Source organism: Misgurnus anguillicaudatus, chromosome 7 (genome assembly GCF_027580225.2).
Source record: "Misgurnus anguillicaudatus chromosome 7, ASM2758022v2, whole genome shotgun sequence".
NCBI classification, from domain to species: domain Eukaryota; kingdom Metazoa; phylum Chordata; class Actinopteri; order Cypriniformes; family Cobitidae; genus Misgurnus; species Misgurnus anguillicaudatus.
Window position 1 is genome coordinate 30,410,275 of NC_073343.2, and position 17,853 is coordinate 30,428,127.

Here is a 17,853-nt window from a genome sequence, read left to right on the forward strand (position 1 = left end):
TCAGAAAGTCCTTTTTTTTTGTTACTTTTAGTAATTTTTATTGCAAAAAAATGAAAACATTACATTTCTTGTGTTAAAATGAAAACCTGAAATATTTTAATATTTTATACTTCATTAAATAAAGAAGATTTAATATACAAAACTGTTTTATTTTGATTGTGTTTTAAAACAAAATAGTATTATAGTTCATATTTTCTAATTTGCATAGTATTTGTTTGAATTCCTTTAAGTGACATATCAACCATTTGGTAGATGCCGATTAAAAAAAAAATGATGGGATGTGTTAAAAAAATACATAAGGAGATAAGAAATGCAGTTAAAGGGTTAAAATTGCCACTTTGTAGGTGTGAGCAAAAATGTGCCGTTTTGGGTGTGTCTGGTTAAATGCAAATTAGTTGATCTCTCCACTAAATGGCAGTGCTGTGGTTGGATAGTGCAGATTAAGGGGCGGTATTATCCCCTTCTGACATCACAAAAGGAGCCAAATTTCAATGACCTATCCTTTCACATAATTGCAGAGAATGGTTTACCAAAAATAAGTTTCTGGGTTGATCTTTTTCACATTTTCTAGTTCGACAGAAGCACTGGGAACCCAATTCAAAAGTCAGATTTTCATAAAACAGTATGTTCCCTATTAAATAATCTCTTTATCTGCTAGAAGCCAGTATGGGTCTAGTAACCAAATTGTTTAATAAAATGCACCCCAGCTCATACATATTACATTTTTATTTATATTAGTTGTACAATTTAATATTATTTTATCTTTAATATTTTTCTATTTAGTTGTATCTATTTATTTATAATTTTATATATTTGAACTGCTGACTTTCGAGTTACAAACCCGACTTTCTAACCACTAGGCTACGACTGCAACTAGGCTACAGTACATCTGTCCTGTTCACAGCCACATTTCTAACGCCACTTAGGGGAAAGTTCAATTAAATTTTCAACAGCCCACGATGGTTTAATTAGAATTGGAATAAAATTAAGAACTTATTAAACAGCAAAATCATTAAATATTAAATATATCTTACTTAAAAACTTTAAGAAAGGTAGCATTTTTAATGCAATTCTTAATTCTGTTTATTTAAATTCTGAATTGTACACAACAATTATGCCCAAAAGGGCCATGTTTTGTATCAAATCCTATTTTATCCACCCATAAGCAGGACAAATTTCTGTGCAAGTCATTTTTAAAGCCATTCTTTCATAAATCGTTGCACTGAATTGAGTACAACAATTTATGAGAGAATGGTTTCACAAACCTCTTACATGGAAATTTACGTTAGAATGAAGCATTTACAAAGAAATTTGTTCTGCTCTTGTTTCTTAAATAAAACCTTTTATGTTTCAGAAGGGCTTTTGTCTTTCTTGAACACTGTTCGGAGTATAAAGCGTGTGCGTACGATATATATTCATGTAGCATGTGAACTGTACTGTACATACTACATAGGATACTGTACTGCATCCTAACCGTTACAGCCTCACAGTCAATGTATTAGCAGCGCACCTGGATAAACGCTGGTGATATTTATCACAGTGATTTCCCTTCAGAATGAGACGGAGGACTCTTTTTCGCTCGTGCTAGAAAAAGCACACTCTTAGAGAGACAGAAAAGATGTCAGGTTATTTCCTCCCCTGATATGCAGTGACATATTTCACTTGTACTGGTCACAGTCCTCTAGCCAGGACATTGCTTTGAGCATATACCTCTTCGCTCAAATGGAAAGCGAATTTCAAACTGTCATAACGTGTGTCGGAAGTGTCAGATCTGCAGTCCGGCATGAGATTTGTGTAGTTCTTGTCAAGATCACGTCTGTAATGGCGTTTGGTTTTGTCTCATTTGTCTCGGCACTTAGAAAGTCCTTAGCCTGTCCTTGTGTTCGTACTCTTTGAAGTGAGTCGGTATTTCACCCTTCCACTTCTAATGATGGGATAATATGAAGCGGGCAGTTTGGTTGTTCATCTTCATGATGGGGTTGGCCAGTTTCCCCCGAGGTGTCTTTGCGATCGGCACGCTGCGAGGAATGTGCTGCCGGCGCTCGCATCAAGCCTTACTGTATTGTACTGTACGACTCCTGGTGCTTCACCTCAAACGCCAGACTGAATCTTCACGACGGTTAAGTTTAGCTCTGACTCTCAATCTCTCAAACACGTTTGTCTTACCTCGCCTCAGTTGTCTTTTTCACCGGTCTGCCAGGCATTAAGGGATTTCAACATCACTGCTCACGGGCAGTTACGGTTTTAATGGCTTCCAAAAGGATCATAATTGCATCCATTCGACAGAAAGTCTTTCAGCGAGACCAGCACTTTTCATGTTTCACTGACTCCTTATTTGCCTGCTTTCCCTCACCTGCAGTCCCTTATTTGCTACTGAAATCTTTTGCTGTCGTCATAGCGACCGATTAGCTATGCTGCCATCATAGATTTGGACAACCTGGTGGGATAACTGGGCACTTCTTTGTCGGGCTTGTAGGAGTAGACCTGCTTTCTTCAAAAAAAAAAAAGTTTTTTTATTTTACTTTATATATATGGGTATTTCTCAGATTAAGGGCCAAATTGGGTTGCTGCAATTTTGAAAATTAAAATTCCAAATTTGACACATTGGTATACATCAAATTATCAGTCCTTAAGTCAGGAGTGATGTTATGAGCTTGGTTGAGACCATAAGATAAGGGAATTTATGATTTTTTTGCCATTTTCTTAACTATGTTAAGTAAATGTGTCACTACACATCACATCATCGAATATATGTAAAAAATAAAACTTAAATGATAAATTAGAGCTTTTAAAGCATTTTGTGGTTTCATATGGAATCTAATTTTTCTTGAACTGAATGAGATTTTCACTTGCAAGATGAATTATAGTAATTTACGTATCTAAATTTCTGATTCATCGATCTACCCTGGCTTGGAATATAAGCTTATTTTGAGTGAATGCCATATATATCAAAACTTTTTAATACAGTGATCATTTAGACTGTCCAACTTTGGCAGAAATGTATAATTGTAGGATGCTTTTGTAATTTATACATAATTTATTGGCAAAAATATGTATTGTGCTGGTAATGACCTTTTTGTCAAAAAACTAGCCCTACTAGCTAAGATGATGAGTAAACAAGTGTAGATAGTTTTCTACTTGTAATGTACACCATTTTAACTATTAAAGTGATAAAAATATTTCAAAAATGTTTAAAAATACAGAAATACAACACATATGGTAATGACGCATAATAAGTGTATATGCTCAACACAAAGAATAAAGAGTATATTTACTTACTTTTCTGGACATCAAGGCATCAGTCTTGCAGCTTGACATCCATGTGCTCCACTATGTCATTAGTTTACCATGGCTACCAAATAAACTTTTGATGATAAAACAGTTGGAAAGTCCCTTTATGCAGAGCGTGTTGGTAATGACAGCTAAACCATGGGACAGGTAGAAAATAAGCAAAAAATGAGTTACTGCCAAAATCAGCATTATATCAGGTCAGTAGTTAAAAGTAAATTTTTAATTTTTCGCAAAATCCAATATCCGCCGTGTTATTCTGTCATCTTTTCTCCCTTTTTTCCCAAAATGCGATAAACGCCACTTCCCCTTTTTTACAGAACGCAATAAATCCCACAGCGCACCATTCACGCAATGTAAACAAACATGGCGGCGCGCTGAGTACATGGAGTCCTAGTTTTCCTCATCTACTTTGTACTTTGTGATCAACAAACAAAACAAAATAATACTTTAATTGCATTGATAAACCTGTGATGGTTTTCTGTGATGGGAAAGAAACGTAACCATCAACATCTAATAATTTCCCTGAGAGGCACTCGGGAGACGGGTGCTTGTTCTCCCGACAGCGTCAAGCTTCTCATGCTAACACATTGACCCCAGAGGATCTTATGAAAAACTTTCCATAATTTTACTCAAAGTCAACGAAAATCGAGCAGGACCAAAAACATTTTACAGCTGATCGCTGTGAAAGACGTTAAGCGAAGACGTCAAGTAACCGCAATGACAGGGTTCTTAATATGACAAAGTAAGTGTTTTGATTAATAACATTAATGTTTATATTTTTAATTAGTGTGTACAACTAGTCAACTAAATGAATATAACATGGCAAAGATGAATGCACATTTATATAGGCTATTGATTCAATAGATTTATAGCATTTTGAATAAAAACTTGTCATGGATTTATTGCATTTTGTGGAAAAAATAATCAGTTTTTATAATAAATCTTTGAAAATCAACTTATGGATTTGAATTTTTTATGTTTTTATAACCTAAAGATGCTGTGTGAAAATTTGTAACAGAAAATAGTTGTTTTCATCTTGTCACTTTCTTGGTATAGAAAACACGTTTTTACCTAAATTTGTCAAAATGGATTTATTGCGTTTTGGAACCAAACTCTTCATATATATATATATATATATATATATATATATATATATATATATATATATATATATATATATATATATATATATATATATATATAAATACATTGTACCCCACGGTTTTGTTTGGGTCGGGTCAGCTTACTTTTGGGGGCTTTTCCACTGGGTGCAGTACGTGGTACCCGATACTTTTTTTAGTACCACCTCGGTTGGGGTTCCAAGCGCCCCGAGTTGATACCAAAACGTGACGCGATAACACTGTAGATCAGTGGTTTTCAAACTGGGGGCCGCGAGATGGTGCCAAGGGGGCCCCAGTTTTATGAGATACATTAATTTATCGTGAATTCTGTGTAATTAAATTTAAAAAAAAAATAAGGCTGCTAACCAAAAGCACTAATTTTTTGTATAATTTTAATGCTTATGCAACTTAAATGAGGCTCAGCGAAGCGCGTCGACTGACGCCACAGGTGTTTGTATAGAAACTGTCATGTGAGACACAGGTAGTGATAAACGTGATGTGCAAACATCTATTTATAGTGGTCAATTTTTATTTTGTGGCGGACTGAGAAATAAATGAATGTATGGGGATGTACAACGACGCTCTCACTTGTGTGATGTCACAGCAGTAGGGAGCGCAAATATAAAGACACGCCTATAATCCCTCCCACTCCGAAATGGAAAAGCTAACCAAGCCAAAGTGAGGTGAGCTGACCCGACCTGACCCAAACCCAACCGTGGGGTTCTATGCAATGGAAAAGCACCATTAGAACCTTGTGTTGTCTACTCACTGGGTCTCCAAAACTATTTGTCTAAACTGGTCCATGTGTGGATTCTCATGTGGTTTTCATACTTCACAGATGCAGCATGTGTGACACTCATCATATTTCTTTGTTTTTCCACCGGTGACAAATCATTTGTCTTTCCTTTAACATCTTCAGCTGCTCTAAATCAGTGGTACACAAACAGTGTTGTAAGATTTATCAAAGAGGCTGGGATGTACAATTACCCTTTAAAAAGACAAGCATTCACACACGTACTGATACACGGCGTGGACTTTTAATGAGATTAAAGGAACATCGGGTTTCATTTGGTTTAAAGGAGTTTTATGGCCGAAGTGATAAACTGCTATTAAAATCAGGTGTGCTTTATCAAATCCAGCAGAAGCTTTTTGCAGGGCAGATGTTAGGTGAATGTGAACAAGGATGATACAAAAGAGACAGGCAGATCCTTTTTCACATGCGCCACAAAACTGAATAATAATCTCACATGTTATCCATTGTATGAATAGTTCACCCGAATAAATGCTGTCATTATCATTCATTGAAAGTCTTGCCCGTTTGTTATTGAGAATGTTAGACCTGTTGAATGGACACACATGAAATAATATGTCTTTCCTGAATAATGTTCATGGCTTTGTAAAGTATATTCTGCCAAGGCTGTTGTATGTTTGTCATTCAGAGCAAGGGTGCGAGTTTTGTTATAGACCAAGTGACTCGACACATTAGTCTCTAATGAGTGTATGTGTTGCTACTAAATTCACACTAACTAGTAAATGAGATATTCGATCAAATCCTCATGTGTTTGACAGCCTTGTCGACTTTCTATATAGATAGCCCCTGTGCCCTCTCTCTCTCTCTCGCTCGGTCTCGCCTCTCTCTCTGTCACACACACACACACACACACACACACACACACACACACACACACACACACACACACACACACACACACACACACACACACACACACACAGCCACACATGCTGTCTATCAGTGATTAATGCTACAGGCAGAGATTGTATCCCAAAGACATCACCCCAGTGATGTGACACATCTGTCTGTGGTTTGTTGCGTCTCCTCTTGCTTCTTGCTTTTCATGTCCAAATTCCCTGTATACCTGACTGCATAAGGAAACTAAACAGAGTGAGTGAGAGAGAATGAGAGTGTGTGTGAGAGCGAGAGAGAGAGAGAGAGAGAGAGAGAGAGCACATATTTACTTTTCTACTTGAGTCTCGCTGTATGACTCAGCGAGCTGATCTTGACCATGTCAGTAAAGGTCAAGGTTAGCCAGTAAATTGGCTCTAAGCAATCAACCCTCTTGCTAAGCTTTCGCTGTGGCTGTGCTTTCATCTTTAAGGAGGGGTTTGATGAGGTCTGGCCACTTTCATGTTCTGAGCTTCAGGTATCTGTGATGCAGCAACTACAAAGAGCAGCTACGTATAGAGGAGTCGTGTGACATACACACACACACACACTTTAGCAATCCCCCACCCTAAACCCCAACAATAATGAAATAGCACATATAAACAGGCACATGGCAGTAAGCATTTAAAACAAGTATGATAATTACACAAATTAGTGTCGCATTACTTTTTGAAAAAGCATTGGGCACAAATGCATTTTTGAGGACTATTATATGGGAAAAGTTTAGCCAGTTAGATTGTAAAGTGTGGCATGTAGATTAGTAATTTTCTCAGTTTTTTCAAATGTGGTAGTGCTGACTGAATTCAACAAGCTCAACCATTCAATGTAAGGCCTTATAAGAAATTAGGACAAACAATTATGTATAACTTTTTATTTATTGGAAAGTAAATGCTTTTCCGCTTTTCCATTGCATAGTACCCCACGGTTTGGGTCGGGTCGGCTTACTTTTGGGGGCTTTTCCACTGGGTGCAGTACGCAGTATATAGTACCCAATACTTTTTTTAGTACCACCTCGGTTGGGGTTCCATGTGACCCGAGCTGATCACTGATGGGTCTGAGAGAATCGTCACTACCAGCGTCATCACTATAATGTAAAAGATTAGCTTTACCTTCGTGCTAGCATGCACTGTCTCAAGTTAACCTGTTGTTATCTATGCTTTACTGTAAGTTCCCAAACTCCCTTTTAGCGATGAAAAACATCCACAGTTTGAGAATCAAGAACACCATACCAGTTTTTCCAGACTTGCAGTTTGTGGCGGCACATTCGCGACACGCATGTCCGCATATATGCTTAAATGCAACTTAAATGAGTCTCAGCGGAGCGCGTCGACCAAAGCCACGGGTGTTTGTACAGAAACTGTCATGTGAGACAGAGGTAGTGATAAACACCATGTGCAAACATCTATTTGTGGTGGTCAATTTTAATTTTGTGGCGGACTGAGAAATGAATGAATGTATGGGAATGTAGAGCATTCCAACAACGCTCTCACTTGTATGATGTCACTGCAGTAGGCAGCGCAAATATATAACGACACGCCTATAATCCCTCCCATTACGAAGTGTTACTAAACTTGATGAAAAAGCTAACCAAGGCAAAGTGAGGTGAGCTGAACCGACCTAAACCATGGAGTACTATGCAATGGAAAAGCACAATATATACATACAACCAATATTTGGTTCTAAACTATTTACTGTAAAACTACTGAGTAACAGTATGGTTATGGTTAGTAGTTATAAACTGAGTTTGTTAATATTAGGGATGCCCCGATAACAATTTTCTGTGTCGATACTCGATACCGATATTTAATGGCAGTGCAAACCATTATTTTGGCATTAAATAACGACTGTCTGGATTTACTAAAGACACGCAGTTCATTAGTGTGAAAAGGTGTGGTCTACTTATTTTTGCAAATGACCTTATTGCATTTTTAGGAGTTCCCCTTTCAGAAACACAAAATTTATGGAAGGAGATTGTTTAAATGATTCACGCAACGCGATTTACTAATGTTTGTGCATGTGGTTTTACTGGTATTTGCGCCATTATTTAATGCCGAAAAAAGCATGTCTTAAATCATTTTGCGCTTGAAATGGCAGCAATTGTAGTTGATAGGAGAAGGCTTGGTGGAGATCAGAGAGTGCGTGGTACAAGGCAGAGGATTTTTCCACACGTAACAGTTTATTTGGAATGCCAGAGGAACATATTAATCAAAAATATTGTTTGCCAAGTCATGTTATTTTTATTTGCTGGATAAAATAAAATAGGAGTCACTAAGAGAAGTCACACAATACCAGGCGTTTTAAAACTTCTTGTAAACATTCATATTTTTGTTCCCAGTTATTTTCAGTGTCCTATGGCCTTGTGAACTGTGATGTCCGTGGTGCTGAACTCAAGCACATCAGGTGTTAGTAGATCACCCGCAACTCATCGGCTCTGCTTATTTGCGACCCTGAACTAATTTGCGCTCCTCTTAGTAGATTGTGTTGGTCATTATGGAAATCAGCTGTTGCGCCTGTGTTGTTCAATTTGCGTCTTTTTAGTTAATAACCTGCAGATATTACCACTCCCAATGCGCGCACCATCGTTTTTTTTTTTAAACCTGCATACATTGTATTCGTTAGTCGTGCATGAGATGCTTAGCATTTTGTTGCAATGTGCATGCGTTGAACGTCTGTGTACACGTACGAGTCAAATAAACTATACTTTGCAAGGCTGTGCATTTGATCATGCATGCACAGTCGCATACACATAAAAACAGACTATACTCCGGGCTTTAGAGTGACAGTTACCTAAACTGATAGTTTTGCTATTTACTCCTTGTTTCAAATTCTGAAATCCTAGAAGTGCAGAGCGTACAAACTGGAAATCTGTCACACAATTAAAAATAATCACACAGTGTGAGTACTGATGCTTTTTTTGCCCATTTTCATTGCCTAGATGTTTTTAAACAATCTAAATGGCTTTTATACGAGTATAGGCCGATATATTGTTGCATCTCTATTATTTTACCTCCAAACCTGTCACACAAGCTCCCTTAGTTGGTTTTTGGAAAAGGTTTAAATGTTTCTCTTTATTTTTGATGTTTATTTATATTGCTATAACATCATCAGGGTTTTAAACTGTAGACATTTAACATTTCGGTAACATGTTTACACAAATTTCAAACCACATTTAGAAGGCTCATATAATATTTAGGTTGACCTCTTGAGGTTGACAAACATTTTCTGAAGGTTACGTACTCTATTCATGGAAAATGTCAATGGTGTGTGTGACTTTACATCAAATACTCAAGGACATTCAACATGCCTTGTCTATTCGCATCTATTCACGGCAGCTGTGAACGTGTGATCCAACAGGAAGCCCCCGGACACCTGTCGCCCCCAGTCTCCCCTTCAGAATGTGTGGCGACGTGCTTGGGGCCACTTCAGCGGGGGCTGGTCATTATGTGATCCGACGCTTGTATAAGCATGTGGCTAATATAAGGAGAGACGGAGAAAGACGTTATTTAAAGCACACAAACACTTCAAGTCATTTGAAGCAGCTTCCTTTAAAATAACTCCTCGTGTATGTGTGTTTTAAACAGGTGGAGATTGAAAAACTGGACTATCATCATTACCTCCCTCTGTTCTTTGACGGCCTATGTGAGACAGTTCACCCTTATGAGTTCTTTGCCCGCCAGGGAATCCATGACATGCTGGAACATGGTGGCAGTAAGATCCTCCCTGTTGTCCCACAGCTCATCATACCTGCCAAGAGTGAGTGGCATTTTAGAAAGCCTTACTTTTTAATACTGATTTAAACTTTATATATTGGCCAGAATAAGGCAGAAATATACTATAAAGTATTATATAGTAAAGTAAACTTTATATTATAAAGTCTGGTCTGGTTATTGATGAATCGATAATAATCAATTATGAAAATGGTGTTCAATGAATGTCGTATAGTCAGGTGCACCTTGTAAGTCAGTATGAATTAATTTTGACATTTATGAGGCAAGAGACAACATTACCGTCTACAGCCGTGAGAGTCCGCCATATGCTGCTTCTGTATTTATGTAATTCAATGGATTCTGTAATGTTGAAAGACGAGTCTGCAAACTTCATGCTAGTTGGCTTGTTGGGTTATTTTAGCCTATTCAACCTACCAGGTAAGTTCTGTATGCTATGGTTTATCCAACCTGATCTCACGAATTTCCGTGGCATAGTCACGGAATTTTGTGCTCATTTTTCCGTGGCATTCTCACGGATCTCCGCTTTTTTCCGTGGCCCTGCTACGGACTGTCTTTTTCCGTGGCATTCTCACAGATTGGTTAATCAGCTGTTTTGTCCTACTTTCTTACCATTTTCACTTCGGTTTAGGTTTAGATTTACATTAAAAAAACATCCCTACCCAAACCCAACTCTAACCCCAACGCCAGGTGACAATTGTTTAAAGTTTTGAAAATATAAAAGAATAAATCAGAAAAAATAGTATAAACCAATAGTTAAAGTAACATACTAACGCAAACACCAAATCTAACCCTAAACCGAAGCGAAAATGGTTTGAAAATAGGAAAAAGCAGTTGAGTAACCAATCCGTGAGAATGCCACGGAAAAAGACAGTCCGTAGCAGGGCCACGGAAAAATGCGGAGATCCGTGAGAATGCCACGGAAAAATGAGCACAAAATTCCGTGACTATCCCAAGGAAATTTGTGAGATCATGTTGGGTTTATCGTTTAAATAACTGATAATATTACTTTAACGTACATACATCTATTTAGCTTGCTGTTCTGTCTGCTATTGTTTAGTTTAAATAACTTGCCTTTCCAGATTAAATGTCTGTTCTTCGGCTTGGATTTTGTGAAATTTTTTTCCAAAAAACGCGACGTATAATCCACTGTGACTTATATATGTTATTTCGTCTTAATGACACATTTTTGAATGATGTTGCTTATAGTCCGGAAAGTATGGTAGGTTAACTGTGGACCTAATATAGTCCGGCTATGAGTAACTCACTCCTATCTAAAATAAACTTGAATTTGGTTAGATGTGGTTTTTTACAAAATAACTTGTGGGATGTATAATTTTCCATCATGTAAGCAAAGTCAGCAGTGATTATAAGGTAAGGGGTCAGGGTTTCCCGCAGAAAATGTATTAGTTAAGATGGTGGGGCGTGCAATCAAAGGAGCAGGCTATGTGTCATGATGAAAATAAAAATATTTTTATTAAAAACACTCTTATAAAACTTAATGCTCCGACGCGCTACTCTCCGAGATGTTTTTTCAACTGGCTAGTTATCCTCCAGACAGTGACAGGCCACGTGTTTCATTTTGGCCATGTGCCCGCTCATGTTGTGAAGCGCGTCCGAGCTATTCTCCGTCATGCACTTGACGGCCTTTTGCGCCGCGATTATTATAATTTTTTTGGACGACCTAGTTAAGGTGGTAGGGTTTCCCAAAGTGCTGCAGGAAACCCTGGGGGTTATTTATTTCATTTATAGAAAAGAGTGTGGCGCACCCTATTTGGTATCTACATTTAAGATAACGAACTTGCGTGCACAAAAGACGTGAAATTTGAATTTGCTTGAGGTGTCCCACTTGTTTCTGCCCTTTGCAGAACATTACTTGCAAAACATTTAAGTTTTCCTCAAGAATGAGCCACGTGAATGTTTCCAGACTAAAATGGTGTTTGTTTCTCGAGCAATTCTGTGTTTGCGTCTCACCATCTCGCACATTCACACACGTAATTTATTTTTAGTCATCAAATGCTCACACTGCCGAGCCTTGAATATAAATACAATTATGGTTCTTGATGACTTTTTGCTTCTTATTATTCCTATCTAATCAAAATACTCAGTTTAGTTTATTCTCATTACATTGCACTGACATACATATATGCTACTATATATTGCCTTTCTCTAACGCTATTAGTTTTTTTCTGTAAGTCATGAAACCATTTGATTGGTTTCTATTTGTGTGCTGTTCATTTCAGTTTAAAAAGTTTAAAGTCTGTCTTGGTGCAGGCCATCTGTTTTTCCAACGAAAAATATTACAAGGTGCATGAAGCCGCACAGCTTGGGGGGCGTGAAATATACATTGAAATGTTCACAAGTTGAGGACATCAGGATGAACTGTGAGTCTACAGTGAGCTAGTTATCCTTGTCCAGACAAGCAGAGCTATAGCTTCATAAATCTGGCTTATATGCAACGGTGGCACCTCATAGAATAGAGGAAAGAATGAATAAAAATGTGGAGGAAAGTGCTACAAGAGAAGAGAATGAAACACGATGACCTGGCATATACAGAATAGGCCACACTGATGTGAATTTAAACCAAAAGGTCAATGTTCTTGAATGGCCCAATCAAAGCCTAAACAGCTGAATAAATGACAAGTTTTATATTTTTAACACTAACAGACATATAACTACAGCTGTGACTTCTACCAAAGGTGCTTTCAACAGGTAGATAAGAGTCTTTATTTCTTTCACAGGAATAGGTTCTGATATATTTATATTGGGAGTTAAACTAACTCAATTACTGAAGCATCTAAATGTCGTGCACCTGTGGTATTTAGAGAAGGAAAGGTATATGAGGTCGTTCATTTTTAGAGCCTAATATGGGGGAGGAATTAATGGTTCCTTTAGAGAGATTTAGAAACAGATCTTCACTCTTCCAGTGGAGTCACACGCCATGAATTATTGAACACAGCTTCGGTGCAAATGTCACACCGCTGGAAAACAGTGCGCGGTGTTTATTAGGTAATTAGAATTTCATAGTGTTTCATACAGGTAAAGGAAAGCATGCAGGAAGTAAATGAAATGACTTGAAATGAAAATACAGCTGTCACTTAAAAACAAACACATTCGCCAGAGCTGCAAATTATACTGTTGATAAACATACAAGCTGTATCCCAATTCGCAGGCTGGGTCCTTCGAAGGAGGACGAGGATTTGTTCAGTGAAAAACTGAAATGAGACGGTCTAGCCTTCGGAAGATTCATAAGCTGCATCACCTGCTGTACAAGCCCAACAGACATTTCTTATTTTTTTTAAATAAATATGGAGCTAGAAAAATAAACATTTATTTTAGAAAATATGACACTGATGTAAATTAAACTAACCAACATATCAAATTAATCAACTTTAGAAATATACGCAACATACACAGAATAATATTAATACAAAAAAATGTATAATGCTAAAACAGTGACAAGAAAACTTTTTTTGCTAAATACACTTTTTTTTAATAAAAACGTGGTAACACTTTGCTTTATGTGTTCATAAAACATGAGATTTTATGCACATTTATGATAACTGTCATTAAGTGTCATTCATCCAATTATGTCATTTTTAATGCAAAGATGACATTGTTTAAGATGTCTTTATTATGACAACTTGACATAAACTAATACACAACATAACTGACCACTTTTTACCACTGATACAAATTGAATTTGTCATTAAAATTGAATTATGTGGTAATACGCTGTCATATAGTTTTATAACAGCATCATGAATATTTTTCTTGACCTCAACTACAGTGGTAAAAATATCATTTGTCATTAATATGTCAAATAATGGGTTAAGCCATGCAGCGCTGGGTCCATACAGCTGGAAATTTATATTAAAATAAATCATTTATCATCATGTCAAGTTATGATGTATTGGTTTATGTCAAGTTGTCACAACAAAGACATCTCAAACAATGTCTTCATTGCATTAAAAATGACATAATTGAACAAATGACACTTAATGGCAGTTGTCGTGCATAAAATTTCCTTCATGATCATGACACGTGTCATGCCATGATTATGAAGGTGTCATGTCAGTCTTATGACCCCTTCAAGTGAAGTGTTACAAAAAATTTTAATTTTAAAATATCCAGCTGTTATACTCAGCTGTTACAGGGATGAAATGAATCTCGGGATAGCCTAGGCTGAGATGGATCCATTTGTTCTATCCTTCGCATTCTAAGGTTGCATTGCAAGCAGCCTTCGAAAATACATAAATGTGTACTTTGATTGCTTGTAAGTTACTTTGCCAAAAAATTGTCAGAATGCGTGAAGTGTTAATGTAATTGTTAGGGCTGTTACTTTAACACGTTAATTAGAATAATTAATTATAGCACTGAATTAATTATAACGCATTGAAGTTTTTAACACATTTATATAACACACCTGATTGAGCCAGTGCTGCATCTTCTATCGCTGCAAAAGTTTATCATTTCACATGCTTTCAGGCCTGGCCAATTTAAATATTTTGGCACAAAAAATGCAAAACTGATGCAGTACTCACAGGCTGTGTGTGCGCACACCAACAGCACGTGCATGGAAAGCCGCATCTCAAGGCTTCAGACAATAGTTGAGAGCACGCAAATGCTGAGTTTGTGTTTTTTTGCACTTGAATCATATAGGGCTCTATCTTACACCCGGCGCAATGCAGCGCAATGCGCGACGCAAGTGTCTTTCGCTAGTTTCCACCCTAATTTTCACGTTTAGCGCCGCGTTGTTTAAATAGCAAATGTATTTGCGCCCCCTTTTGCGCCCATGGGCGTTCTGGTCGGAAAACGAGGTGTGTTCAGGCGCATTGTTGGCGCGTTGCTATTTTGAGGCAACTAAAATAGACTACGCCATTGACCAACAAAAACCTGGTCTAAAGTCTAAAGTCAATGGCGCAATGTGTTTTATGTTATTTAAAGAGCGCATTAGTAAAATGCGCCTATAAACGGGAGGACAACGCGGGTTTGCTTATCACAAAGTACATGAATGCGCAGCAGCACAAAAATGCTTTTAAATATGAAACATTTAAGGATTGAATGTAAAAGATTATTATTGAGTCTCTTGGACATAAATGAGGACTAATTATGAGACGTTAGAAGGCGCAAAGAGCTGCTTCACCTGCAGCCTGGTAAGTAAATAAATGCTTTGCTTTGAACAAATGCGTCTGTTTTTAAATGTTTTTTTTTTAATGCTACCTTACGGATTTATTGTATATGATGTACCTGTGGATATGGTGAGATGAGAAACATTTTTAAGTAATGCTTAAAAAAACTCTTTGCTAAAAAAAACGCTGTCCAAAGTGCTGAAACGTGAGGAGAGCCGTTTTTAATTTCTTTATCTCCTGTTTGTTACAAATAAAGTATTTTTAGAGTACAAACCTTATCTTACATACTTGTAAATTATGTTTTGATGATATTGGATAGCCATACATTTAAAGCAATTACACGCCTGCTTTTTACTTCCATGACTAAAAGAAAACGGGTTTTAAAGGTTTTAATAAAAAAACAACAATTTCAATACAAGTGAAAAACAATTACACGCCTACTTTTTACTTCCATGACTAAAAGAAAACGGGTTTTAAAGGTTTTAATAAAAAAATAACAATTTCAATACAAGTGAAAAACAACACAATTATTTAACATTAATCTTACACTGGGGATCTTCTTCCTCCGTTTAGTTTTTCAGTTTACAAAGTCCGTCATCTAAATAGGGATTAGACATAGCGCCAGCGCAACTTGCTTTTAAAGGGGATGAGAGTTGAGTCTCTCATTGGTTTACTGCACGTTACGCCCAAAATACTCCCATTACAATAGGACCTACCCTTTTCGACCATGCGCTCGGCGCAAAAACCATTTTTCACGTCGTTAAATTAGCAAAAGTGGATTCGGACACACCCATTTAGACGTTGCGCTGTGCGCTTTAGACAATGCGCTTAGATCGTTAAAATAGGGCCCATAGACTGTAAAAAATGTGGACGTAGTGTCTGTGACGTCACCCATAGGTTGGTGAAGAGCTTTTTTGAAGCCAATAGTTGGCGGGCTTGCCGTTACCATCTTGGTATCGCGTCACACCACATCACTCACTGATAACCAAAAATGGGTAAAGAGGCGGGATGTGGATGAAGCTGAAGTGGTTGGTTGTTGAAACCACGCCCACCTAGCTTGACGGTAGTGACAGCGGTGGCAGTTCACCCGTCACTCAATTGGCCACCCCTTAATTATGCAGAACTTTAAGGCTTAATATAATTTTAACGGATGACTTACAAAAAAATCACCCCCTCACAGTTGTCATGAAGGGCAAAATTAGCTATATAGACCAAAATCACTTTTTGTACCAAGCTGTAAACATTTTATTTCTGCTGTAAATTTGGGCATTTTAAAATGGGGGTCTATGAGAATTTACTCCCTTTTGAAGTCTGCCTCTAACGGAACGCAGATGATCTGCAGTTTAAATCAATTCCGGCTTTACGATAGAGATCGGAAGGTTGCCCATTGCTGAACGGACCTATTTACACATAATTATCTTAAAATGATTTTTGATTATTAAATTCAATTTCTGTAACTGAAAACTACAGACCCACCTGAAAAACATGAAAATCACTGCTTAATTTATTCAATTTTAGGGTAATTTCTTCATTTACATGCAAATATATGTGTGATTAAATACAAATAATTAATTTCCTCTGCACATCATGTAATTAATTACATTAAAAAAGTAATCGCTTAACAGCCACTTGTTTATGTGGGAATGCATGGCAATATCTAGAGGATCTACTCTTTATGCTTAACTGCTGAGTCTTAGTCATTTATTTAACCATTTCAACTCCCAAACTGCATGCACAGGATTGTGGGATATCATAGGGATGCTCCCTTTAAAAATCTAGCAGATTGGTAGACAGGATGTTTTACACATGTTGAATTCAGACATGCTTTGATGCTTTCCCAGCTGCCAACCGGGAGGCTCAACAATGCTAGCCAACAAGTTTCTATCAATACTGCCTGCATTCCTACTATTTGGGTATTGTGTGGACTTCTATTGTATTAAAAGTCAATATAATCATTACAATTATATTTACTTATAATTTAAACCAGTGGTCTTCAACATTTTGCCTGCGGGCACCAGGTTGCCCGCAGAGAGTCTGTGAGTTTCAAGCTACAACGCATTCTATTAAAGGCAGGGTGCATGATTTTTGAAAAACACTTTGGAAAAGGGAGTCGGGCCAAGTACCAAAACACACTTGTAGCCAGTCAGCAGTAAGGGGGGTGTCTACTAACCGACATCGCTGCCTGGGTTGCGTATGTGCGTGGTGGGTCTATCAAAAGAAGGTCCAGATTCTATTGGGGTAGGCGCGTGTATGTTTAGGTGATTTCATATATCAACATTGGCTTTCAGAGATCATGCAATGGAATGAAGTGCACTGTAAAAAATAAATTGTTGGCTCAATGAATTATTTTTTAGTAACTAGTTCCACAGAAATTTTACGTTCACTCAATTTCTGTCTCCAAAGTGTTTCCTGGATTGATGTTTTTTAGTTGGCCCAAATTTGACAAAAATATAAAAAAGTATGTTGGCTCAATTAGCTTTATAGTTCATTCAACTAAAATGTTTTAATCAGTTGAATCTTTAAAAACTTACAGCAAAGACTCTGTCAATTAAAATTTAAGTATTCACTCAATGTTTTATGTGTTACTTCAATTAATATTTATTATTTGGGATTTTTTTAATAACATTTTTAAATTATTTATCAAATAATTTATGCTGGTGTTGTAAACAAAATAATTAACTTCAGTCACATAAAAACAAAAGCTTTTTATTCACTTATCATACAGACTGAACATACAGAATTAAGTCTTTAAATAGAGGGCATAAAACAGTCCAAAAAGCCTCCAAAGTCAGTCAGAACATCTCCAGGGCCATTTAGGAGACTTTCCTCAGCCAGTCCAAGCGGAGACTGTCTCGCCATGTATCCCTCTGAGGAATATAAACACACAAACATACATAAAT

General features: G+C 37.1%; 1 protein-coding gene across 2 annotated transcripts in view; it reads left to right on the forward strand.

Annotated features, from left to right (window-relative positions):
* The window catches only part of pacrg (PARK2 co-regulated), a 176,561-nt gene that overhangs the window by 97,438 nt on the left and 61,270 nt on the right, over positions 1 to 17,853 (forward strand). For both annotated transcript variants that reach the window (XM_055172213.2, XM_055172214.2), the window contains exon 3: positions 9,678 to 9,849. In XM_055172213.2, coding sequence (XP_055028188.1) covers positions 9,678 to 9,849 — 172 coding nt within the window. The remainder of the gene's footprint in view (positions 1 to 9,677; positions 9,850 to 17,853) is intronic.